The 27,363-nt window shown below is 52.8% G+C and overlaps 1 protein-coding gene across 1 annotated transcript in view; it reads right to left on the reverse strand.

Annotated features, from left to right (window-relative positions):
* The window catches only part of PREX1 (phosphatidylinositol-3,4,5-trisphosphate dependent Rac exchange factor 1), a 186,285-nt gene that overhangs the window by 61,647 nt on the left and 97,275 nt on the right, over window positions 1-27,363 (reverse strand). The window contains exons 5-10 of the mRNA XM_086702427.1: window positions 26,804-26,905; window positions 17,740-17,901; window positions 10,784-10,917; window positions 3,555-3,673; window positions 2,371-2,520; window positions 164-311 (exon numbers count right to left, since the gene is read on the reverse strand). Of these exons, the coding sequence (XP_086558553.1) occupies window positions 164-311; window positions 2,371-2,520; window positions 3,555-3,673; window positions 10,784-10,917; window positions 17,740-17,901; window positions 26,804-26,905 (815 nt within the window). The remainder of the gene's footprint in view (window positions 1-163; window positions 312-2,370; window positions 2,521-3,554; window positions 3,674-10,783; window positions 10,918-17,739; window positions 17,902-26,803; window positions 26,906-27,363) is intronic.

Genomic DNA, 27,363 nt, shown 5'->3' on the forward strand with positions numbered 1-27,363 from the left:
TCGAAAGACCTGATATGGGGACTCCACTATCCTCCTGGACCTCCGAGGTCTGTTACTCAAGGATTCGGGGGGGCTTTAGTGGCTCTGCCCAGCAGGGCTTCTGGGGAAGGGCTGCCTGGAATCAGCCCAGGGACCCCACGGAGGCCTGGGTGGGGCCACTCACTTGCCGAGGAAGCACTTGGGGACGGTGCTCAGCTTTCTCCGGCGATCCTTGATCAGGTTCACCTTCTTGTTCATCATCATGTGGTAAAGCTTCTCCCCCTTCTCCGCAATCATGACGTAGGCGTCCCGCTCCATGCCCAGCTTCAGGCCTACAGAGGGGGCATGGTCAGCACTCAGGGGAGCACCAGCACTGGGGAGGAGAGGGGGCAGGCCTGTGGCTCCTGGAAGCCTGCCTCCCCCAGCTGTCCCCACTACTGCCCCTGCCCAGGACGTCTATAGAGCACTCACTGCATGTCAGTCCCTGTTCTAGGCATCTGCCACTGGCTCCCCGCACAACCTTGTAGGGGAGGGTGGTGAATCTCCCCCATTTTACAGATGGCAAAGCTGAGGCTCAGAGAGGTTAAGTCCCAGGGTAATAAGCAGTCAGGCTGATTCAACCCTTCAACCTGAGCATGCGTTTCCAAATTCAGAGGTTATCAGAAAGTTTACTGAGCTCTTCCTTCCAGCCAGGAATAAAAATTTACCCGTTTCTCTAGACAATACATACAGAACCCTGACCAGATCCCTGCCCCACATTTTCTACTTGGACCCTGTCCACTCCTGACAAATATGAAGAGAAAATGCTATAAGCACCTACTCCTCAAGAAACCTAGAGGGCAAAATTATCCTCATTTTACAAATGAAGAAACTGAGGCCCAGAGAAATTACCCTGTCTGTCCCAGGTTACCCAACTAGATAGTGGTGCAACCAGGATTTAGACCCAGGAAGTTCGTCTCCAGATCTGTGCTCAGGATCACAGAATACCCCACCCCTGAGGTCAAGGTTGGGACAACGCCCTGATTCTAATGACTGAGGCCCACCGAGGCCACACCCTACACATAATCGCAAATACCCAGCACTGACCACAGCTCTCCATTCTAACCACAGACACTGATCGGCCACACAGGCCAGGCCACACCCCTCAACCCCACCCCCGGTCCTGAGCACACACCCATCTCTGATCAGTTTCAGAACTCACAAGCTTTCTCAACCAGAAGCCAGGTTCAACAGTTTATCTGGCTTAATGCTATTTGAATAAATTTTGACGCAATATTTAAAATCAAGAAATGTCACCTGAAAACTTAAAATCTAGCTTCTCTAGGAAAAAACAAAACAAAACAACAGATCTAGCCATGCTGGGCCTAATTCCTGAGAGAGGATGGTGACTTATAAGAGGGTGGAAGCACAGAACAGAGAGACCCAGGCGGATTTGGCAAATCTAAGGCGACGTGGGAAAGAAACTTCATCTATTGAATTTGGGGAGTGGGCGGAAATCAGGGATGGCACCAAGAGTTTGAATCTGAGCCCCCAGGCGAATGGAGGAACCATGTACTGAGATGGGGAAGCTACAGGTTTGGGGCAGAAGGCGGGGTGGAAATTAGGACTTGGCAAGCGTGAGATGTCTATGACACATCCAAGGGGAAGGTGACAGATATGGAGAAAACTATGCCTCAGTTTCCTCCTTTGCAAAGGTGGGAGGGGGATAGGAAATATGGTCAAATCCAAACCTCATTTAGTGGCATTACAACCCGCTTTTATCCCCTCTTATCAGAAGAGATCACTGAGTAACACAGCACATCTCCCCTTTCCCAGCCCAGTGACCTCTGCACAACCATCCAGTGCCTGGTCCCAACCCCACCCAATTACCACACCCAGCCCTGTATTAAGTTTACGCAAGCTTCCTCCAGGGAGCCTGGGCCCAGAGAAATCTGTGACCACAATTAATGAGCAGCCCCCAAGGACCCCCATCCCAGATGTGGACTCTGAGTCTCCAGCACAAAGAACCCCAGTTGAAGATAACAGAACCATGGGGCAGGGCAGGGACAGAGGCATGTAGGGAGCATCTTGGGGCTACCAGCCCTCAAGGGTGAAGGGTGCCAACAATCCCAGAACAACCAACCGTATCGACAAGATGTTGGTCCCTTCCACTGGGCCTCAGTTTCACCATCTGTTGAATGGGCTCTAACAAACGACCTCAGGTGATCCAAGATACCACTGAGTTATAACACAGTCCTAGAGCTCCCTGGCCCCTCAGTGACCTGCTCCCAGAACACAGTCCTCACCCCACAGAAGCGACCAGCCTAGGGGAAGCCATACACACACCCCAGGATCCCAGGAAAGTCCCCCGAAACTACCACTCTTCGGGGGGACATGAGAGGGCCCACTCACTCTCACGCTGCTCCCTCTCGCGGATAATGGCATCCAGCCACTTCTGCTTCTCCTCCGCCGTCTTGGCCATGCAGACAAACCACTTGTTCTTGGCCGTGTTGTGGATCTTCCAGCCGTTGGTGACAGTGTAGCCATTGCTGTGGTAATCCGCTGGCAGGGGCAGAAGGCAAAGGTGGGTCAGCGCACACTCAGTCATACAACTCGGAACACTCCCCACCACACGCTTGCAAGTAAGGTCACGGGACCAGCGCATCTCCGCTCCGGAAAGACTGGGTGGCAGGGGCATCGACAGGATCAGGATCTAAGAGGTGAACTCACAACGCTTCAAATGCTCACTGCCTCTCGTCTGCCAACAACGACTCCTCCTGCCCCTCAATTACAGTCTGTGTACAAATGCGAGAGCCCCAAAGCCTGGCAATGTGTCCCAGCCTCCCTGCCCATCTCACTGGGGCACTTGGGCTACTTAAAACCTAGTGCAAGCCCGACGGTGCCCTTGACTGGCTGGCATGGGAAGTGGCCAACCTCTTTGAAAACAGGCAGGTCCCCGTTTTCCGGGGGAGTTGAAGCCGGCCACGCCCTAAATCTGAGGAGGGGTCCACAGGTTTTGTGACACCACAAAGGAGTCAGTGTCTCAAAACCAATTAAGAACTCCTGCCCTAGCCAAGTTCAAAGACACACACACAAAAAGAGGTTTACACAAGACTGCTCACAGCATCAATGTTCGTAATAGCAAACGGCAGAAATGGCCCAAATATCTATCACCAAAGGAATGAATGAGCTACGGACTACCCATGCAAGAGAATGTTACACAGCAGTGGAAACCAACAACGTACAGACAGCTACATGCAGAAACACAAAGCACAGAGCAAATAATATATAATTTTACGACCCTTTAAACAGATATATAAAACTGTATATAACTACATGTATATCTTTGAAGCCATTCAATGTGCATATAATGACATAACCATTCAAGTCAAGTTTTGAAACAAATTTTCATTAGGCAGTGTTTTGCTTTTTAGCTTGAACAGTGACTACCCAAGTGTTCACTTGATGTGCTTGTGTTTTAGGCACTGTTCTTAGGTAGGTTACCTTTCAGATAAAAGGAAAAAACTGAAACAGAGATTGTGCCACAGAGCAGGTGGGTCTGGGGCTCAGGCGGGCCTTGGAGTTGGGGTCTCTACCTGTCCCGTCTTCCACATTCTCCACCTCCATGACTTCAGTGTTGATTCGACCCCGGAAGATGTAGAGGGAGCCATTGATGGACTTGGTCCTCTTGGTGGATTTCTTGCCCCCGGTGACCCTGAAAGACAACAGGAAGTCAATAACGCCCATGTCTCAGAGCAGAGATACAGAAGGGCGTCCAGAGATGGGAGGCACTGCACTGAGCCCAGGAGCATGGGTTTTCAGCTGGTGGCTGGGTGACTTGAACAAGTCACTTACTTCTCCACCCCCAGCCACAGTTTCCCCAGCTGGAAAACAGGCTAGCTCTGTCGGCCTCACAGAGCTGGCTACTTTTCTGCTAATAGGAGACATTGATGAGAAACTAACCAGAAGCGGCAGAAACCCATTCCTCTTGGCCAGAAAGTGGGCAGGGGCTCTCAGAGAGTCTAGCAAAGGGAAACTTCCTGAAATCAGACGAGAGAGGAAGGGTGCCTGGAGTAGGCAGTCAACCCAATCACCCACATCCACCTACCCACCATTCATTCCCTCACTCAGCAAAATGTGCCACTCAGTCAGTCACTCAACAAACATCTGAGTAGTGCTTCCTATGGAGACAATGCCAAGTTGGGGCCAAGGGGAGACACTCACCCATGCATTCAACAAGCACTCAGAGAACACCTGCTGGGTGCCAGGCACTCCTCCAGGTGCTGGGGCTGCAGGAGTGGATAAAACAAAGTCTCATCCTCCCATACAAGGAGGCCGGGGGCACAGAGACAGATGCCAAGCAGGGAAGTTGAACACGTGTTATGTCAGGAGCGCCAAACGTTTATTTTAACCAATAAAGTGGAGAATGAACTCTCAGGGCTGGAGGGCCAGTCTGTGGTACACACAGGCCCCTCTGCTCCACCAGGTGAGTGATGCTCCCAAATCTATTTGCCCAACGTGCACCTGTTACTGTATTGATTGCATTAAGTGAGGACATATGCATGTGGAAAGAGACTTGTCTCTCCGAAAATTACGTTGACTGCTTTGGAAAGATCTGATAAAGGTAAGTTGTTTTTATGTTCAGAGTGAACTTCTGCTCAAAGAAGAGACCTTGGCTCTATATGAAAAGAATGTTTAATGAATGCAATGTGTATGTTTTTAATTCAAATAAAACACTTGAGGTTTGTAAAAAGAAGGAGGAGGAGGAGAGAGCAAGAAGATGGTTAGGGAGGGTGGGGGGGGGCAGGATTTCAGCTGGGACAGAGGAGGGAGAGGTGATCAGGGGAGGCCTCACTGAAGAGGCTTTGGAGCAAAGGCCTAGGGAAGGTGAGGGAGGAACCTAGGAGGGTATCTGGAGAAGAGACTCCAGGCATGTTGCAAGAAGCAGCGAGCTGGCTGGTGGCTGAAGCTGAGTGGGCGAGGGCGAGTGTGGGGAAAGGGGTCTGAGCGGCCACGCGGGCCAGGTCCTGCGGGGTCCCGTGGGCAGGCATGAAGATCGGCTCCTCCCGTCAGTGTGAGACGGGGGCCGGCCGTGGAGAGCCTGAGCAGAGGAATAACATGATCTAAGTTATAAAGGACACTCCCGCCTGGCAACCTGCAGAGAAGGGACTGCAGGTGGGGTCAGGAGGGCACGGAGAGCACATTGCTTTGTGGGCATCCTCTCTGTATCTATACATACCTATACGTGCGTGCATACATACGTGTCTCTATAAACTTTTTATTAAATTATAAAGTCCAGGGGCGCCTGGGCAACTCAGTTGGTTAAGCGTCTGACTTCGGCTCAGGTCATGATCTCGTGGTTCACGAGTTTGAGCCCTGTGTCGGGCTCTGTGCTGACAGCTCGGAGCCTGGAGCCTGCTTCCGATTCTGTGTCTCCCTTGCTCCCTGCCCCTCCCCCGCGTGTGCTCTGTCTCTCTCTTAAAAATAAATAAATGTTGAAAAAAATTTAATTATAAACTCCATACGGGAAAAAATGCCCAAAGAACTGTGTGGCTCCTTTCACTTTTACAGAGTGAGCACACGTCTATTATCATTTTAAACGCCCCCAGAGCCCTCCGAGGCGCCCTCTCCCGGACACTTCCCCCTGCAAGGGTAACCAGCATTCTGATCTATGACCCTGTGGTTTCGCTTGGCCTGTTTAGAAGTTGCCATACATGGAATCACAAAGGGTGATGGTGACAGGTATCTGGGTTGCTTCCAGGTTGGTGCTGCTGTGACTCTTGGTGCACGTGTCTTATGAAGAATGCGTGTGCACATCCCTGTGGGCTATCTACATAGGGATCAAACTGCTGAGCCACAAGGAAGGCACACGAGCGGCTTCACGAGAGGATGCCAAGCTGTTTTCCAAAACAGCTGCACCAATTCTCCCCGCCTCAGTAGAGTGGGAACATTCCAGTGACTCCACATCCTCTGTATTTAACTTCCATTATGGCCGTCCTGGTGGGCATGTAGTAGTGGCTCATTAAACCATTTCACTTGTACTTGCCCAATGAGTAATGAGGCTGAGCAAATTCAAGTTTATTGACCATGCGGTCCTGTGGGCCAGGGGCTTTTGTGACACAACTATCCCCTGAGTATTTTTCTGTTGGGTTCTCTTCTTCTTAATGATTTAGAGCAGGACTTGGCAAACTTTTTCTGAAAAGGGGCAGGTAGACAGTAAACATTTTCAGTTTTGTGAGCCACAAGGTCTATGTCAACTATTCGACTCTGCCCTTGCAGCATGAAAGCATCCACAGAGAATACCAAAACAAAGGGGCATGGCCGTGTGCCAATAAAACTTTATTTGTAAAAATAGGCAGAGAGTCGAATTTGCTTTACAGGACTTCTCACTATATTTGGGGTGTGAGTCCCTTGTCGGTTTATATGGCAAAGATCCCTAGTCTATAGCTTATCTTTTTACTCTCCTCATGGTGTTTTTTGATGAGCAATTCTTAATTTTAACATAATCCGTTGAACCTACTTTTCCTTTAGAATTACACTTTTTGGGGCGCCTGGGTGGCGCAGTCAGTTAAGCGTCCGACTTCAGCCAGGTCACGATCTCGCGGTCCGTGAGTTCAAGCCCCGCGTCAGGCTCTGGGCTGATGGCTCGGAGCCTGGAGCCTGTTTCCGATTCTGTGTCTCCCTCTCTCTCTGCCCCTCCCCCGTTCATTCTCTGTCCCAAAAATAAATAAACGTTGAAAGAAAAAAAAAAAATTTAGAATTACACTTTTTGTCCTATTTAAGAAATCTTTGCTTACTGTCATATCACAAAGATAGTGTCTATTCCTTCTTCTGGAAACCTCATGGTTTTACCCTGCACATCTGAATCTGTGATCCATATGAAGTTGATTTTTTGTATATTGTGTGAGCTAAGAGTCAAGACCCAACCCTCCCCCCGCCCCCAACGTTGGATATCAAACTGACCAAGCATCACTTATTGAACTGCACTGGCTTTTTCTGTTGACATTCAAATGAACACGTCCACGGGGTTTTTGCTCCTGGACTCACCATTCCGTTCCACCAAACTTTTTACACAATCCTACACTGTCTTTTTTTATTATTATTTTTTATTTTTGAGAGAGAAAGAGAGAGACAGAGTGTGAGCAGGGGAGGGGCAGAGAGTGAGGGAGACACAGAATCCAAAGCAGGCTCCAGGCTCTGAGCTGTCAGCACAGAGCCCGTTGCGGGGCTCAAACTCATGAACCGTGAGATCATGACCTGAGCCGAAGTCAACACTTAACCGATCGAGCCACCCAGGCGCCCACAATACTCACTACACTGTCTTAATTACTGCGGCTATAGAGTAAGCCTGGCTGTCAGTAGTACAAGTCCCCTGGCTCTGTCCATTTTCAAAGTTGTCATAGTTATTTTTGTGTTTCCATGTAAATTTTCAGTCATTTAGGGGCACCCAGGTGGCTCAGTAGGTTAAGCGTCTGACTCTTGCTGATGACGTGGGTGTGGGGTGAGGCAGGCCAGCACCAAGATCAACTAAGATCCCGGCCTGGGCTCCTGGGCAACTGGTAGTGCCCTTCACTCAGAGTGAGGAAGACGCCAGGAGGAAAGGGTCTGGGGCAGGAGTTGTGATGAAAACAAACAGCCTGCTTTAGACACAGTTTAAACGTGAGCCGTGTCCCGGAGGGACACCTGGATGAAGACTGGACTGGGATCTCTTCTCCTTTACATACATAAGCCAGCCGTTACATGTTTTCTCTCACTTCATCTACAAAAACAGTCCCATCAGATGGGGGCTACTTTTGGCCCCATTTCACAGATGGGAAAACAGAGGCACAAAGAGCTGACATAACTTGCCCGAGGCCACGCGACTACTAAGTGGCAGGGCCTCTGTGTCCTTAAGCACTACATGCTGCTGCCATCTCTGAGACACGAGATAAGCTTTTGAGATGTTAGAGATTTAGCTCTCCTCCTCCCGGGGTCTCGGTTTCCCGTGCTGAAGAATGGGGAGGTGGGCTCTTCGAACACTCCTGGCGCTTCTGACACACCCAGGGAGCCTCTACTTTTGAATTAGGCCAGAAGCACTCTGAGTCGGAGACCTCCCCTGACCCGAGTCCCGGACGGGCGGTGCCCCGCGTGACCCAGGCGGAGAAAACACAGTCGGCAGACACCTGGCAGCAGGAGGCGCTTCCTGTGACCACGTCAGTGGGGCCGAGGGTTCCATCCACCCCTGCCCGATCCCTCGGGGACGACTTGGAGCCCGGCCCTCTGGCTCCCCATCCAGAGGCAGGAATGCTGGCCGCCTGCCACCTCCTCCCAGGAGACAGATGTGCCCTTTCCCCCCCAGCCAGCCTGGCTCGCTCCAGAACTGAGGCAGGGAACGGCCCTAAAAGAGCTCATCTCACGCCCGCCACAGGGCTGGCCCTTGAAGGCCCACTGGGGATCCAGCACCAGCAGAATCGGCTGCTACTGCTCTGACAGGTGTGGCCATGCCCACAGGGGAAGGGCCTCACTCGGGCAGCCGAAGGCCGAGCAAACTCAGCCAAAGCCCGAGCGGGTCACACGGGCCTGAAGGGACACTGTGTTTTCTAAACCCCAGCGTTCTGGGAAAAGTGCCTGCTTCGGACAGCCTGGGGCAGCTGGCAGGGAGGGCGGAGGACTCTCGGGATGGCCCCGGTGAGAACAGGAGGGAAGCAAAGAGGAAGGAAATGGGGGCGTTAATGGGGGGCGGGGGGCAGACACAGACAGACCTGACAGAGCGGGCAGAATAAAACATCAAATAAGAAAGACACGGGAGAGGGTGAATGAAAGAGGGAGACCAAGGCCTTTAACCAGAAGGACCAAACCCAGCACGGGGAGGAAGGGTGGGAGGGGAAGGGGCCTGTGGCGAAGAACTTTCCACTGCCTGGTGCTGCACCTGTGAGTGGACAGGAACCCAACACACATGGAGGTAAGTGAACAGTAACCCCCATTTTGCGCGCTTACTAAACACACCTGCTCTTCACAGTGGCTCTTGGAGATACATACGATAAGTCACCCTATTTTACACATGAGGGAACTGAGGCAGACAGAGGCAGAGTCACAGAGCTACAGAAATGTGAACAGGAATTCAAATGTAAGGAGCGTGGCTCTAAACCAAACACTACTGTAAGAAGGGGGTTTATCATCCCCATTCTACAGAAGAGAAAACTGAGGCTCAGAGAGGTCAGGCTGGAGGAGAAAGAGAAGCCCACACACACGCATGGAACGCCATCGTTCATCCTATGGAAAGGCTCCTCACCACAATCTTAGGAGGCCAGAAGAAACAGACAAGGAAAATGAGGCTCAGGGACAGTAAGTGACGTGCCTAGAACCACAAAGAAAGGGAGAGGCAAGGCTGACAGTAGGGCCCAGGGTCTGGACCTCCCCTCAGCCTGAGCTTCTACTAAAGGAGTAAAGAAGCCTCTGGAAAGTCACTGTTTCATCCCTAAAACAAAGTAACAGGTAGGAGGATTCAAAAGGGCTGGGTTGAGACAGTCTTCAAAAAACCTGAAAGACAGCCTCTCAGTCCACCAATCTACCCAGCCAGCCAGCCAGCCAGCCAGCCACTCATGCCCCACACCCCTCTATCTCCCAACTCTTCCTCTCTCCAACCATCCACCCACCCATCCACCCACTCGGTCATCCAATTACCCAACCCTCCATCTCAAAATCCAACCACCCCAGCAACTCAACCAACCATCCAACCAACCATCCATCCATCCACCTACCTGACCATCTCCCATTTGATGACCATCCCTCCATCTACCCACCTGCTTAACTCGTACACGAAGGCCCCAACTCACCATTCATCTGAACACACCTCTGTCAACTCAACATGTCTTCATATCCACGTCTCCAACCACCCAGCTTTCTGTCCATCTCTCTCCATCCAGCCTTCCCCTTACACCTCCAACCACTCACCTCCTTCATTGCTCCTTCATCTACTCACGTATCCATCCACAAATCAATTCACACGTCCATCCACAATCCTTCCCACCTTCCTTCAACCGCCATCCACTCATCCTCCAAACCCCCCACCTGTGCACCTATCCCTCCTCCCATCGGCTCACACATGCCATCATTCACATTTGCGATCATACATTCATCTGTATGTGTCTATACCACTCACCCACCCATCCATTCACTCCAGTGAAAGATACAAGGATGGCAAAGGTACTATCCTTTCCCTCAAAAAGCTTAACAGTACAAGAGCCTTCTGCCCTTGAATCTCCCACCTCTGGGTCTCAGAATCACAGGGTGTTAGCGTCACAAAGAATCTCCAAATTTCTACCACCATCTAGACCAATATGGCAGCCATCTGTCCAATATGGCAGCCACAAGCCACATGGGGCAACTGAGCACTTGAAACAAGGCTAGGACAAATCGAGACATGCTGTAAGTTTAAGATATGCAATAGATTTTGAACCTTAATGTACAAAAAAAAAAAAAAAAAAGGATGCAAAATACCTCTATAATTTCCAAAAACTGATTACATGTTGGTTATGTACATGAAAATGATAATATTTAGAGATACGTTGGGAAAAACAAAATACATTATTTAAATTCATTTTGCCCGTTCCTTTTTGCTTTTTTTAACGTGGCTACTAGAAAATTTTAATTAACACATGTGGCTCACCTTATATTTCTATTAGACAGTGCTCATCGAGAACAAGCCCCTCAGCTGAGAAAAGGGATGCCAGGAGAGGAAAGTGACAAGCCTAAGGTGTCCCTTGAGAAAGTGTCAGGGTCCCACCCAATCCCTGCCTCCAGGCCCACCTGGGCAGCCCCGCCCCCAACCTCCCCAGCAGCTCACCTGGATTTCCTCTTGCAATAGACGAGGAGGTTGTCAAAGAGGAAGAAGGCCCTCTCCTGGATGTTGCCCGCAGAGATTTTTAACAAGGTGCCTTGTAGGAGGAGCTGGGTACAGATGTCCGTGAGGTTAGAGCCCTGGGAGGGTGACAAGGGGCACAGGGAATGAGCTGGCCAATCCAGGAGAACACCCTTCCATCCCAGGGACAGAACCTACCAAGTCTGTCACACCCCGAACTCTAAGTGCACCATTGCAGGCAAATCTGTCAGCGGACAGAAAATCTGGTCCGATCGATGGCTTCTATCTGTCGAACACGCCAGAACAATACCAGGAAGAGCATCATCAAGATGCCCATTTCACAGAAGAGAGTCCTGGGCTCAGGGAGGGGAAATGACCCATCCAGCCCCAGTTGGCATCTGGTTTTATTTCGGTTCAGTTCTTGTTTGGGGTTTGGGCGGGGGGGTGGGTTGTTTGTTTGTTGTTTCATTTTTGCCTATCCCTTCCTCATTAGGTCTTGACTTGTTATTGTATCCACCCCCCCCCCCACTAGAATGCCACTTCTGTAAGGACAGAAAGCATTACCAATATTACCAAGCATTTGCCACTGGTTCCCAAGCACCCGTAACACTCTCGGGCACACGGCAGGTGCTCAAGAAATGCCTGTAGAGCAGGTGATAAACACAGCGCGAACATCAGCTGCAGACATGACGACAGATGGAGACCATTCCCAACCTCTAGCCGGCCATCTATGCTAAGTGACGGGGAGGCTAAGACGCTAACTGTGCGTGAAGTTCACTGAACCTCTCTGTGAGGTTCCAGGCGGTGGCGTCAGGAAAGGAACTGGGGGGACAACGCAGGTTTGTCGGGAGCTCAGGGAGGCCCAAGGACCGTGGCACGGAGCGCTCAAAGTGCTGAACGAGAGGAAGCTGGAAACACACCTGGGAGGGCACAGGACGCCAGCTGTCCATGCTCCTCGTCGAGCAAGCACAGGAATGGAGTTTAGCCGACACTGACTAACAGATTCCATTTCGACCACAGACTCCATTTCCCAGCATCCCTTGTTCCAGCTGCGGTCATGTGACTAAATCATGGCCAGTGTGCCCCACTTTTACACTATTCCCTTGAAAGGAGAGAGCTTCCTCTCCTCTTCTTCCCTTCGCTCTTGCCACGGGCTGGCAGACAGCCATGGCAGTGGGAGTATGCTGTAGCAGATGGCAGAGAAAGAAGCTGGAAGGAACCCGGGTCCACACGGAGCAGAGCCGCCCCGCCCCCAGCCTGCCCTGCTACAGAGGAAGAATCTTCTCCCTCACTCATGCCATTATCTCTCCTTTCAGCAGCCAGCCATGTACTAGAACCAGTACGTTAAGGTAAGGACCAGGCCCCATTGATAGGCTGGCAACAGCAATGACACGGAGGCCTGAGGGCTACCACACAAGAGTGGGGTCCAGGGAGGTTCGTCTGACAAGACCTGCAGATTACAGTGACGGGAGACTGAGACGTGATGCCGTCTCCGCCCAGAGATGAACTGGAGAAAGAAAGGGGGAGAATGGTTCACAAAGTCGCCTTCCCCAAACACTCAACACCCAGAACCAAGGAGTTCGTACCCCGGTGAGATGCTCTTACTCAGTTATTTCCAAGACCCAGTAAGGGGAACTGGTTCTAGAAACTCAGACATCAGGCTTTCTGCTCACCGCCCACCGCAGTCTCTCCTGCTCCGTGCCCGCAGCCCGGCTGGGCACAGCAAACTCACCAGCCTGAAGTGCCAGAGACCCCTGTGGGGCCCCCTTGGGGTTCTGGAAAACCACCTTCCTGTGGTCAAGAGCTGGGCAGCCTAGGGCAGGAGCGAGCACCCGTTCACAGAAGTCACAGCACAAATGCCTACACTGCAGGCAGATATCGGACTCCACACACAGCCACCCAGCGAGGTCGTGAGCCTGCCCCACCAGGCTCAGGGCCCCCGTGACGAAGAACCTTCTGGACCCCCAGTATCCTCGCAAACAGGGTGAGCGTGACTCCGGGGTGATGAGGCTCCATCAATAGCCTGCTTGGGGGCACACAGCAGTTCAGCAGTTCCCGGAGACCACATGCCTCCCCACCTCCCCTCACCCCACTCAGGCCCACCCACTAGCCCTTCCAGACTCCACAGGGGGATTTTATCTGCTTGTGTGTGACTCTGGGAACTGGCCCGACTGCAGGACCCAGAAGCCCGACGTCACGCGGGCCTAGACCTGACCTCTCTGTCAAATCCAGGGACCACGGGGAGTCACTGAACCCAGCCTGGGAAGCTGCCCCCCCCCCCCCCAGCCTTGACCAAAGACCACCTAGCAAATACACCTGAAATGCCAGGGACACTAGAGGGGGATGCCCCCTTCCACCCTAGCTTTGCCGAGAAGCCCAGCTGGCCCTCGGTCTCCCCAGGTCAGCTGGTCCTGACGCTCTCCTTGAATCTGGGTCAGAGGTGGTGCTGAAAATCAGATACACAGGAAGGAGCCTACACACCAAGGTGTCCACCAGTCAGGGCTAGGGGTCTACACAGTACAGACCCCACCGACAGAAGCACTGACACGTAGAGACGGGCAAAGCTCACCACGGGCCCATGACCATTCTGAGTGTTTTATACAAACCCAGTTAATCCTCAAGAAACTCTCGCGTTACAGAGGAGGAAAGGGACACACGGCTGGTCGGCGAGCGAGCTGGGATCTGAACCAGACACGCTGGCCTGACTCTCCCACCCACCAGCCTCTACTACCCAGGGCAGGTGTCTGCCTCTTAGAAGGTAACCTGATAACCTGAAGGGCTTTCTATGCAACCGTTGGTCTAGAACAGGAGTCTCTTAAGGGGAGAGACCACAGCCCCTGGAGCACAAGGCATCCCAGGAAGGGTGAGAAGAACACAAGAGAACCTCTGGTTATGGTCTTTTTCTTTTCTTTTCTTTAATAATAATTCCATGTTTCCTCACTCCTGTTTCCTTCTGTCCCCTCGTGGGTGACACGTTTCCAGAGCCAGGAAGCTGAGCGTGCCCAGTTTCTTTCTTGTTAAGAACATGCATTTCTTTTTATTACCGTGAGCTTTACACAAAAGTCCGTGGGGGCGTGCATCCAGAGTGTCCCCTGCGGGAGGGTCAGCCCACACCGGGTGTGAGCTGCAGCTAAAGTTGCAGGATGCTTTTTCGAAGGAGGAGGAGGAGGAGGAGGAGGAGGAGGGGAAGGAGAAGGAGGAGGAGGAGGAGGAGGAGGAGGAGGAGGAGGAGGAGAAGAAGAAGAAGAAGAAGAAGAAGAAGAAGAAGAAGAAGAAGAAGAATGAAATCCAGCTTTGCTGCCACAGCTCCTCTGGACGTTTACGGAGCATGCGCTCTGAGCCAAGGAAAGAGCACTGTTCTGAGCGCCGTGCACGTATCCACTCCCAAATCCTCAAGCGACCCGAGAGGGGGGGACCACCACTATCCAGACTCTTCAGACGAGGAAACTGAGGACAAGGAACCCCCTCCCCGCAGTGAGCTGGCTCATTCACTCACTTCCGCATCACAACATACTCCCATTTCCACGTCCTTAGTAAAACGGATTTATGGATTAACTTATCTGGTTTTAAGTAAACCAGTCTTGGACTTTTGAAAAGGACAAAGGATGGGGGGGGGGGGTGGGGCGGGGTGGAACAGCTTTGGGAGATCAAACTGATGATGCAAGCCCAAGCACACAGCAAGAAAGTAGCCAAGGAGAGATTCTCCCTCCTCCCAAAATGAGTCCCTTGCCAGCCAAATTCCAAGAGCTAAATGGCAGCCGTCTAACCAGATTGGCAAGAGGTCAGACAGAAAGATCAGTAATAATCAGGAAGATTATCAGAAGTAAAGATCTGTAACCACTGCCATTCACCGGCCCCCGAGGCTGTGACTACAGAGAGCAGGAAGCCTTTGCAGGTAGCCTCACTGTTACACATGATTTTTTCTAGCTATGACATATTATTTTTATATCGCCTAAGGATCAAACTGCATTTAAAAAACCATCCTACCGGCTGACTCCATCAGAAGAGCATGTGACTCCTCATCTCAGGGTCATGAGTTCAAGCCCCACATTGGGTATAGAGATTACTTAAATAAACGTTATAACAACAACTTTCTACTACCGCACAGAAACCATGTTACTTTTTCTAAAGAGCATTCATATTCCGCATTTCACTCTAGCCTCAGGATGACACCAGGTGGTACCTTCAGAGACATTATTACTAAAATTAGGCAATCGGGGCAAACAAGGTCGGGAGAGCACCACAAAGTCGCCTGAGGTAGGACAAAGTTACAGAGCTGGGCTTCCAAATCAAGTCCCCACGCCTCAGTTTCTTTATCTGTCCAATGGCAATAATCATACCACCTCCCCTTAGTATCGGAAACATGTAACAGGGGCTCAATAATTGCCACTAATTATTCACTCCAGCTCACTTTATTTCCTACTGTGCCAAGAAACAGCGATCAAAATAAGGACCACTCTCAAATTGTAGATTTTTCAGGGTCTAAAAGGGCCCCAAAGACCCTTAGTTCTTGTTTCCCGAGGCCCTGACCAGAAGCCGACATCTAGAAATCACTTCTTGCTCAATACTCCTCTCCACAGGGACGCATGTGAGAAATGTCTTTTTCAGCTGGTTTCCAGGAAACTCTCTGCCTCCCAGAAGAACTGCTATCTTCCTTTTTTGAAAATAAATATTGAGTAACTTATGTCTCCTGCTCTCTTCACCTTGGCCGTCAGGAAGCTCAAAGCCCAAAGAGGCTTAAGCACATCCTCTCTATCAGCTCTGTAGCTTAGCATATTTGCTGACAGCGGCCATGTGACCTACTGGTCAAGGAGAGGAAAGGAGAAGTCTCTTCGGGGCTTCTGGGAAAGGCTTCCCTCCACTGAGGAGAAGAGCTCCCTCTCACTGCCCCGGCCATGCCCCTGTCTCCTCCTGCTTTGAAACAGGAGCTCCTGGAGCTACTGCTCTCATGGAACCAGGAGGGGGAGGCAAGAGACAGAACGGGAGCTCTGGCATCACGGGGCTGAAGCAAGGCCTAAGACAACACACCCTAACTGGCACACCTTTCTGGCAGTTTGCATTGTAGGAAATAGAAACCGAGCTACATATTTTTGTTAGCGTTTATCCATTTTTGAGAGTTGGGGGGGGAGGGGCAGAGAGAGAAGGAGACACAGAATCCGAAGCAGCTCCAGGGTCCAAGCTGTCAGCACAGAGCCCGACGCGGGGCTCGAACCCACGGACTGCGAGATCATGACCTGAGCCGAAGTTGGACGCTCAACCGACTGAGCCACCCAGATGCCCTGAGTACTTATAATTTTTTTTGCTTATTTATTATTTTTGAGAGGATGGGGGAGGGGCAGAGAAAGAGAGAGATGGAGACACAGAATCGGAAGCAGGCTCCAGGCTCCGAGCTGTCAGCCCAGAGCCCGACATGGAGCTCGAACCCACGGACCGTGAGATCGTGACCTGAGCCGAAGTCGGACGCTCAACCGACTGAGCCACCCAGGCGCCCCCTAGGCTACATACTTTAAGCAGAAAGAGATAAGGGGCTTACTCAATCTTCAGATGGTCTACAGGAAGCAGGAACCGAAACTGGGGCTCCCAGAAAGCCGGCCTCTGCCCCAGCTGGGAGACGGGAGGTCACACACCATCTGCCCGAGCTGGTACCACAGGAGAACACCACCCTGCTGCGTCCAGGCCTCGGGAGCTGCTGCTCAACTGTCGGCTGCAAAGCCATCCCCTGCCTGCTGCACGTGCACCACCGCCAGCCAGCGGGTGTCCCGTGCCTCTTGACACCCAGGAAGCTGCCACCCGGCCCCTCTGCTAAGATCCTAATGCAGACAGCCCAGCCCCACCACAGCTGGGCTTTGCGGCAAAGACAGCGCAGGGGTGGCTTGTGTCCCACCCCAGCTTCTCAATCTCAAGCGGCTGGATCCGATTTTGGCCATTCACGTCGCAAACCTAACCTACAAGGGGGACTGGGAAACGCAGCCCTTCGTTCTCTGGCTTCGGCGGGAAAGGAAGGCCCAGCGGAAGGGGGATGGGCGGCCAGCGCTAATCCACGATACCCGCCTCCTCCCCGGACCCCCTCTCCACAGCCAGACTCTCACATTCGGGATTCCCGACCACGGGGAAAAGAAGCGGAAAAATCCCAAACGTAGCAAGTGCCAGGAAACCCACAGGGTGTGAGGCACACGATCCAGAGAACAATCTAGAAGCATTTCATCTTTGCTTTTGATCTTCCGTTCCAGCTGTATTTACTCTGATATTTTTTACGTATCCAGCTTTTTCCATGTCCTTCGACAGATTTGTAGGAAATCTCTAATAATCCAAGGGAGACACAGAGGCTTAAGTGAATAAATGAGGCACCACGAGAAGGTTTCAAGAACCCCATGCCCTCGTCGGTGTGACGGGAGTATTAGCAACACCCACCCTGTACGGAGTGCCTGTCACGTGCCAGGAACAGATGAGGAAACTGAAGTTCAGAGGAGTTAAGCCATTTGCCTGAAGTCACCCAGCAGGGGAGGGTCAAAGCCAGCATTCTGTCCTGGAGCAGAGCCTTAAACACTACCCTGCACCTTGGCACCAAAAGCCCCGAGGCCTATGGACACCGGGCGGGCATGGCAACATGTGAAGGAGAGAGACTGGGGAGCAACGGGGAGAGGGGGGGACTGAGGAAAACCGGAGCTTCTAGAGGCTGCTGTCGTGGAACACGGGGGTCCGGTGCTGCCGGTGTCTCAAAAGAAACTTGAAATCGAGGCTCTTATGGGGGCTCAACCGGAAAACAATTAAACTTTTTGTTTTTCTTTTCAACAAACACCGTGTAAGCCCAACAACATGCACCCTCCAGGCTGAACATGGTGTCCACCCACCGTCTATACCCGCAGCTGTGCGCACCCCGCCCCCCCCGCCGCCGCCTCGGGCCCCGCTGGAGCCCAGGAGGCCACCTGCCCCAGACGCACCTCCCAGCCTTCGATGTGGGACTGCAGCTGCTCCAAGGCCTCCAGCTTTTCCATCTGCCGCTTGGTCTCGTTGATGTTAGAGCAGACGGTCTTCATGGCCTGCAGGGCGCTCTGGACCGCGGGGTGGTCGGGGTGCTTGCCGGGGGTCCTCTTGGCAAGCTCCTGGGGGGGAGGTGGGGACAGGGATGAGGCACACCAACCCAACCCGCAGGGGACCAAACACGGCGTCCACGTCACCTGGCCCTGAGCCAAATCCCAGCAACGCTCGGTACAAACCGGGTATCCTGGGGCCGGGGAACATCATTCATTCATTGACTCATTCATTCATTCATTCAATGTCCCCTGAGCGCCTTCTTCATTTGTCACCAAACAGAGGAAAATTCCTCACCTGGCAGGTATTACATTCTAGTAGAGGAGATGAGCCCAAATGAAGAGAAATGGCATGTACAAAACACTGTCAGCTGGTGATAAATACCAGGAAGGCAAATCCGAATGACGGGCTAGAAGGTCTGGGGAAGGGAAGTGTTCTTTCAAATGGGGAGATCAGGGAGGCCTCTCAGAGGAGCTGACGTCTGAACAGAGACTCCGGATCAAGCAAGGGAGGGAGTCCTGCCAAACTCCTGGGGAAGACCGTGCCACACAGAGGGTGCAGCTAACGCAAAGGATCTGAGGTCTGAGCATACGGGACACGTAATGAGGAAGAGTGAGGAGGGCACGTGGCTGGAGGAGAGTAAATGAGAAAGAAAGGAAAAGAGAGAGAGAAAAAAACAGAGAAGACAGAGATCAGGAGGTCAGAGAGGCAGCCACACATACTGACCCCAAAGAGCCCCAGTTTTCTCAGCTGTAGAATAATATAAAAAACATCCCACCCAGGGCACCTGGGTGGCTCAGTCAGTTAAGCGTCTGACTCTTGCTTTCGGCTCAGGTCATGATCCCACGGTTTGTGGGATCGAGCCCCACGCAGGGCCCTGCACTGAGCCTGGAGCCTGCTTGGGGTTCTCTCTCTCTTTCTCTCTCTCTCTCTCTCTCTACCCCTCCCCAACTCATATGCTCTCTCTCTCAAAAATAAAGATTAGGGGCGCCTGGGTGGCTCCTTCAGTTAAGCATCCGACTTCAGCTCAGGTCATGATCTCACGGTTCGTGAGTTCAAGCCCCGTGTCGGGCTCTGTGCTGACAGCTCGGGAGCCTGGAGCCTGCTTCTGATTCTGTGTCTCCTCTCTCTCTGCCGCTCCCCTGCTCACACTCTGTCTCTCTCTCTCTCTCAAAAATAAATAATAAACATTAAAAAAATTAAAAAATAAAGAAACTTAAAAAAAAAAAAACACCTTCACAAGGACCAGACCGTGTAAAGGGCCCCTCTCCCATGGCCCCCCCCCACCACTGCCCACCCCGGCCACAAGCACAGGCTGGGACATGCTGAAGGTCAGCCTCACTGTCATGGAAGGGCTTCAGCCACATGGTGAGTGTGACGAGAGAGAAAGTGGGGAGGGAGGACCTGTAGGACCTCAAGTCCGCAGGGAGGGTTTCCCAGCGGGGTCACTCAACCAGCAGGATTTTCCTTCATCACCCGACCCAGACATGCCCAACAGTTCCAGTATCTCCCCATCTCTCCGCTGCCTTGAAGTCACAGGTGTGACGCTTTGGCATGCCACACGTGGGTGCCAGGGCTGGCTCCGCCCCTCGGACAGGTCACCAGCTGGGTGACCTTGGGCCAGTCACCCTCCGTGCTGAAGAGCAGTGATAAGGGGGGTGGCAGCAGTGAAGGCCCACTCAGCCTCTGCTCTGTGCTTGCGAGCAGGGGCTGTTACTGTCCCCTTTAACAGATAAGGAGGTCGAGGCACAGCAGCACAGCCCACGACCTCCCAAAACTAAAAGGACGACGCAGACCTGTCCGTCTGGGTCCGTTCGTGGTCATGGCGAATCGGAGACCCCAGGGAAAGGGCCTCCGTGGTGAAGTGTGTAGCTGGCAGGCATTCAGTCCGTGCTGGCCACCATCAGTCTGTCGCTGACAACACGTGCTGTGACAGCAAGCAGCAATCTGGCCCCTGCCAGCCTGTCGTTCGGAGCACTCCCAGCAGAAGACCCACCTCCGAAACATCCCTTCTCCACTCACGTCGTTTCTGCCCCTGCCTGAAGATGAGCGGCCCCTTGTCTGGAGCACAGGTCCTCGCGGGCCTGAGGCCCAGATGTTCTGCAACATCAGGACCCTGAGGATTTTACTGAGCACCTGCCATGTGCCAGGGACACGCCCCAGGGGGAGCAAGGAAGGGGCAGATGGAACCGTCTCTCTGGCAAAAGGCGCTCCCACGGGGGAAGGGGGACCAGACGACAGCCCTGAGTGGTGAACACAACAGAGATGTCGGACCAGAGGAAGGACGGTGTGTGACCGAAGCTGTGAAATAAAGGGGTGAAGGCAGGTGTCCCGCCCCGGGAGAGGGGCGCTCCCCGAGGCTGCCGCTGCTCACTGCGCAGGAAAGAACCTGAACCGGCCTGGGAGGCAGAGCTCAGCCCAGAGGCAGGGTGGAGGGTGGGCGCCACGAGGGGGGCAGCACGGGAGCTCCCCAGGCAGCGGGAGCCATGGTGGGGAGAATTCTGACTTCCGGTGTCTTCTCGCAGGATCCCTGGCGGGTAAGGAGCTCATTTCCTAACATCAGAGTCAGAGGAGGACTCCAAGGGACTATCCCAAAGTATCCTGAATGGTATACAAAGAACTACGGTGCATCAGCACAAAAGATAATTATCCAACAGAAAATGAGCAAAGGATATGAAGAGGCAATGGTCATAAAATGAACCCACCACCACCATCCTGGTCCAGCCAGCTGCCACCTGAACCTCCAAAGTCAAACTCGGCCCCCACTCCCCACTCACGGTCCATTCTCCACACACAGCCAGAGGGATCCTGTCAGAACGACGTGAGACCCTGTCCCTCCCCTGCTCACAACCTTCCTAAGGCACCTACAACACTCAGAGAAGACAAAGACCCCGCAGTGGCCCACAAGGCCCTGCCTATCTGGCCCCATCGCTTCTCTGACCTCACTCCCCTGCTCTCTCCCTCAGATCCTCCTCTGGCCTCCTCACTGTTCCTCAGACACAGTCCTGCCACAGGGCCTTTACACTAGCTATGCCCTCTACCTGGCAGACTCTTCCCCAGGCTACCTGTACGGCCCCCTTCCTCACCTTCTCCTGGTCTCTGCTCAAAGGTCACCCTCGCAGCCCATCACCTGGTCCTTACCAACCATCTTGGCCTGAAATATTTCTGCTCCACAGCAACACGACAACTCTACAAACACGTTCATTTCCTATTCGTCCACTGACTGTCTCCCCCAGCAGAGTGGCAGTCCCACAGAGGTAGGGCTCTGGGCCGTTTTGTCCACTGTGCACCTAGCACCTGGGATGAAGCCTTCCACGTAACAGGGACTCCACAGCGGTTGGGGAACGAATAAACGGCCTTAAAACCCTCCGATGGTGCAGCACCAGCCAGAACCCTCTCCTGGAGGGAATCGGGAAGACTCCCGGGAATTTGCCAAGAGAAGAACATGCTCACTGTGGGGTTCGCTGGTTTCCAGGGCTGCCCGCCTCCTCCCCCCACCGCTCGCCGCCCATAAAGGTTCTTCACGTGCCAGCTCTGAGCGGTACGTGTCCCAACTCCGGGAAACACGCCAGCCCCCGGCCATCGGGGCACTGAGGGAACAGCAACAAACAAAACAGGCCTAAACCCCTGCCCTGGCCAAGCCGACGCCCTCATGAGGAGTCAGAAAAAATCAATCCGTACACCAGGAGTCCTAGAACAGAATGTGAGCTAGGGAGAGGGACTGTGAAGAAAAATTAAAACAGGGTGAAGGGACAGAGAATGGCGGAGGTGTTTCTTCTGCTATAGCTGGGGTGGTCAGACAAGGCCTCTCCACGGAGGGGACAAGTGAGCAACAGAGCCCTGACGAGATGAGAGAGCGAGCCTCAGGATATCTAAGGTAATGATGTCCCTGAGGAAATTGCAAGTGCAAAGGCCCTGGGGCAGGAACCTGTTGTGTTCAGAGGGTGGCAAGGGGACAGATGTGGCTGGAGCAGAGTGAGAGGGATGGGAGAAGAAGCAGAGGGGGGGGTCAGAGAGAAATACAGATTAACTGTGTAACACCTTACAGGTGTCAGTGAGGAGGAATCTGGATTTAAATGTGAGCGACAGGGAGCTGCTAGAGGGTTTTGAGGGAAAATGACGTGAACTGGCTCAGACTTACCTGCTGAGTTGAGAAGAGACAGTGGGGCACAAGGGCAGGGGCAGGAAGACCCAGTGGGGGCTGTGGCAGGGGCCCAGGGAGCGAGGTGTCGTGAAGCAGCTAGAAGGGCTGAACTCAAGAAAGAGTCCAAAGGCAGAGCCAATGGGGCCTCCTAATAGACTGGATGTAGGGTAAGCCAGAGACAGCTTGGGTTTGGCCTGAGCAACCAGAAAGAAAGAGGCCATTTATGGAAATGGGGACAAGGGGGTGGCAGGGCGGGGAGACCAGTCTGGGGGAAGGGGAGAGCCAAGCATTTCGTTTTGGGCACGTCAGATAGGAGACGCCTGTCTGACATCCAAGTAGGGAAGCTGAGTGGGCAGGAGAACAGGTCTGGAATTTGGCCGACAGGTCCAGGCTGCAAGTTGGACACAGAGATGGGATTTAAAGCCCTGGGAATGTCCACAAAATACTTGTACATGGATGTTCACGGCAGCTTTGTTCGTAACGGCCAGAAAGTGCAAACGACCCAAATGTTCGTTAGTGAATGAATGGATAAAATGTGGTTCTATACAGCGGAATGTTATTCATCTAAAAAGGGAACGGAGTTATGATTCAGGCTGCAGTGTGGGTGAGCCTGGAAAACACTGTGCTAAGGAAGAGAAGCCAGACACAAGAGGCTGCATATTCTAGGGTTCCATCGGAAAGAAAGGTCCAGAGCAGGCAAATCCACAGAGACCGGAAGTAGATGCGTGGTTGCCAGGGGCCGAGAGAAAGCGGAGTGACTGCTAATGGGTCTGGAGTTTCTTTGGAGGGTGATGAAAATAGTCTAAAATTATCATGATGAAGGTTACACAAATTTTGAATACATTTTTTTTTTCTTTAAAGGCCACAAAGTGGATGAGGCCACTCCGGGAGCAAGTCTAGAGAGAGAAAAGGCCCAAAGACTGAGCCCTGGGCCCACTTGTGATTGGAGGTCCGAAAGGTGAGTCACCAGCTAAGGAAGTGGAGGGGAAAGGGCCAAGGACATAGGAGGCAAAGGAGAACGGGGGGGCTGGAGTGGCAGCTGCCCCCTTTTGGGCTGAAGGGCCCGTCCAGCTTGCCCTGCACCTGCCTTGACCCGTCTCCATTATGCACCAGGCCCAGTCTGACTGGAGATGGGCAGGGACACGTTCACCACTGGGGGTCCTGAGCCACGCCAGCAGCTGGTGCACAGTGGCATCACCAGGAAACAACCAAAAGGGGCAGTGACAGTCAGCCTCCCCTCGGGCACCTGTCATTTGCGCACTAGGGGCATTACCCCAAACCTGAATCATTTCCCTGGAAACACTGATGGAAAACTCAACAAAGCCTAAAAATGCCAACTGTCTATCCTGAGCCTGGGCTGGAGGCTGAGATAGAATGTTCCGGCTATTCTTAGGCAATGTTCAACTTCAGCCTTTTTCGGGCTGCTCCCAATGAGGCTTTCAATCTCGCCTCTTCTGTCTTCCCACCCGGGCTCCTTGACCCTGTCTGCCTACTGGCTTCGGAGTTCAGCTCAAACAAGGGGGCTCAGAGGGCCACAGGGACATCTGTGAGGGCGTCAGCATTGCAGGGGCCGGAGGAGGAGGCTTGAGGGTTTGGGCTCATGGCATCGTCTTTTAAAGTCCGCTGGAAAATGTGACAGGAAGGAGGGACTCAGGAGGGGTATGAAGAGTTGTCCACAATCCCAGCTGTTCTCTGATGCAAGCGTTCCAGCTGTGGGTGCCAGAGGCCAGGGCACAGAGCAATTCTGTCAGGCGGGGAGCATGGCACGTCCCCGAAGGAATCCAAGGGCCTGCTGGCTGGTCCCTGGTGCTATCTGCACTCCCGGTAAACACAGCTGGAGACCGAGGAAACGGGGCGAGTAAACAGCCATTTGGTCAGGCAAACCCACAGCCAGGCTGCATCATCATTTCCTGTGGGCAGTTACTCTAGTTCTGTTCTTCTCCGTCTGCTCTCCTGGGAATCCAGAGCCCATAGATCCCACCAGACCAAACTGTGGCCCCTGGGGCCTCAGAAACGCCTGGGCCTCCCATTGCGAGCTTAGAGTCCGCCCCCATACATAGGTCTAGCTCCATTACTTGTTAAAATACGTTATGGAAACAGCCACTCCCCACACCCGCTGAGACCCCAGACTTTTCCAAGGTCCAGAAACCAAAGCGTTAATACCTAGGAAGCCTCGGTTGGGCTGTGGGGCTAGAGTCGGCCTTTGCTCTAATGGGTCAGATGTTCAAGGTTTTAAAACCCAGGAAAGAAGGAACAGAGCAGCCACTGAGCCACAAAACCAAGGCCACCGACCTTCCCAGACCCCCGCTTAGGGAACTGAGAAGGTCAGCATCCCCAGAACCTAAGCACTCTGGCAGCTTAATTCCCCAAAGTGCTTAACAGGCAGGGTAGCCTCATGGTTGGAGGGCGGACCTCTAGAAAAGGGCTCAAATCGTGAGCCCTACAGCTCCCCTACTATGTGGCCTGGAACTGGCCACTTCCTTCCTCTGTGCCTCAGTCTCTCAAGTGGGGCTCACCGCAGGGCCTCGCTCATCGAGTTGTTCTAAGAATTAAGTGAATAGATGTCCGATCATCTGTATGAATAACAGCCGCATCTGTGTTAGTACAAACCGCATATTACACGTCAGTAAACTGAGGCCCAGAGGAGTGACGTGCACCAAGTCAGGCAGCGAGTAAATGGTGGAGCTAGAATTGAAATCCCAGCAGCCTATGGCTGCAAAGCCTGGCTCTACCCCAGGGGTCAGCAGACTTTTTCTGCAAAGGGCCAGATAGTAAATATTTTAGGCTTTGTTGGCCACATCCGGCCTCTGTGACACAGTCTTCTTTGTTTGTTTTTTGGGTCTGTTGTGTTTTTTTTTTTTAACAACCCTTTAAAAAAATGTAAACATCATTCTTAGCTCCTGTGTTGTACAAAAACAGGCCACAGGCTAGGTCTGGCTCACAGGCCACAGGGTTGGCAACCCCTTGCCCTAAACTGCTACAGAGCCCTGCCTCTTAAATGCAGGCATCCAGTGCACGTTTGGAAAACACCACCAGACAGACCTAATGAAGCACACCTGTAGGTCCAGTTCAAGCCACAGGCTACCAGTTTGCAAGTTCCACCTGGAGCTCCTTCTGCACCAAGGTGAAGAGCTAGAGACACACGGCATTTCAAACACGTGTTTACGGGTCAAGAGCAGCGGCGAGAACAACCACAGAAGGTCCTTTTGAGATCCCTGGGACAGACAAACAGCAGGAGGCCAGAGGAGGTACAGAGAGTACTGTCCCACCAGCCATGGCTGCACAGGTTAGAGGCCTCTGTTCACAGACCCCAGAAAGGGTCTGGTCCAGCTCAGAGACTCAAGGGTCCCCCACCATCTCCAGCAGAAAGCCAAGTTCAGGTTGGCCCTAGTAATCTTCCCCTCCCTCCGCTCTGCCTTCCAGTTGATGGAGCAAGGCCTCAATGACAATGATGTGGCCTCAATGACAGGTGCATGAATGAGGCACCATCAGCCAAATTAATCCACCAGCAGGGACCCCCAAGGAACAGCCGTCAGATGCCAGACCTTCGGGATGGAGCCAGGGCAGGCTTGGGCCAACAGCCACCATTTCCAAGGGTCGAAAACCCTGGGCGGAGAGCAGCGGACAGTGGCAAGGCCATCCACCCAGCTGGGGATCCACCCAGAAGCCAACTCTGAAGCTGAGAATTAAGATTTCTGGGGCGCCTGGGTGGATCAGTCGGTTAAGCATCTGACTCTTGATTTTGGCTCAGGTCATGATCTCGGGGTCATGGGATCAAGGCCCTTATTGGGCTCTACACTAGGCATGGGGCCTGCTTGCGATTCTCTCTCCCTCTCCCTCTGCCCCTCCCCTGCACTCTCTCTCTCTTTCTCTCTCTCTCCCTCTCTCTCTCTCTCTCTCTCTCTCTCACACACACACACACACACACACACACACACACACACACACAATAAATAAAAAATTAAAAAATAATAATAATTAGAAAAAGAATTCTTGGGTCACCACCCAAGCAGCAAATCTTCCCTGGCCCGCCCTACCAACGCTAAATCAAAGGTGGCTAAACAGTGAAGACGACAGCAGGTGTGTGGTTTGAGCTCAGTGCACCCAGCATCACCCATATCCTCTTCTGCAAACAGCCAGGACAGTGATGAGGAGCTCCCGCGGTCCCCCACCCACCGGCTTGTGGCCTGTGGGGTCGTGTGATTGGTTGGAGGTTGGAGCACATGACATAAATCTGCACCAATTAGAGCTCGTCTGCTCAGAGTGACTGGGTCAGGCGTGGAGCACCTGATCCTGATATCAGCCAATGAAAACATAGCGCAGCCCAGCTCACGGTCACTGGACCACGTCTCAACCAATCAGAGCCCAACACTGCCCAGCTCGTAGCCACTGGGGTAAAGTGCAAGCTCAAGCACCCGGGAGAAGAATAAAGGGCACAAGCGAAGATTTCATGTAATTGGCTCACATTAAACCACATGACTCAGGCCCAAACCACTCAGAACATCACATTCTTCCAGCCACAGGTGGCCAAAGCCTGAGGGACTCTGGGAACTCATGTCAGAGCTACTAAAAGAAAGGTTCCCTCTTTCCCACTACCCTTGAACTTTGGGAGGTGTGAGGCCAGGGTAACACGACCACCTGGTACCACACGGAAAACAGAGCTGAACAGTGGAAAGCAGAAGGTCGTGGAGGGATCCAGCCCGGCCCAGAGCCAGCACCACACCTATACGTCTCAGCTACTTGAACTCACAAGTGTTTTGATTAAGCCAGTCAGAGCTGGGTTTCCTGTCACTTCTATTGCAGAGAGAGGAGATGGGTGAACATCTCACCTTGAGGAGAAGGGGGTACTTGCAAATCCTCTGAATTGGAGACAGCAGGTAGCCCTCCAGAGGGATGTCTGTGGTCTTCCGGCCTCCCAGAAGCATGCAACTCTGCAAAAGGACATAAGACCTTCATTAAAACTCACCAGGGATGGCAAAGGGATTTGGCCACCTTCAAAGAACCATGGGGAGCCCTCTTAAAACACCGCGACAGACTTTGGAAGCAATTTAGCAACACCCAGGGGAGATGAAAATGAAAATATGCATCTCTTCAAGCCAGCACAAAGCCCAGATCAGGGGCTGGCAATCGACGGCCCGTGGGCCAAATCCTGCCCACTGCCTGTCTTGGTAACCAAGGATTTCCTGCAACAGAGCCACATCTATTTGCTTTCGTGCCATATCTGGTTGCTTCCAAGCCACCACGGCAGAGCTGAGGAGTTGCAACAGAGACCATGCAGTCACAAAACCTGAAATGTTTACTGTCTGGCCTTTTACGGAAAAGTTTGCTAACTCCTGATCTATAGGAACTATCAGAGCTTCAAGACACGCACCAGATGCAGGAGCATGGA

The sequence above is a fragment of the Puma concolor genome, chromosome A3 (assembly GCF_028749965.1).
Source record: "Puma concolor isolate L17-30 chromosome A3, mPumCon1.1.hap2, whole genome shotgun sequence".
Taxonomy (NCBI): domain Eukaryota; kingdom Metazoa; phylum Chordata; class Mammalia; order Carnivora; family Felidae; genus Puma; species Puma concolor.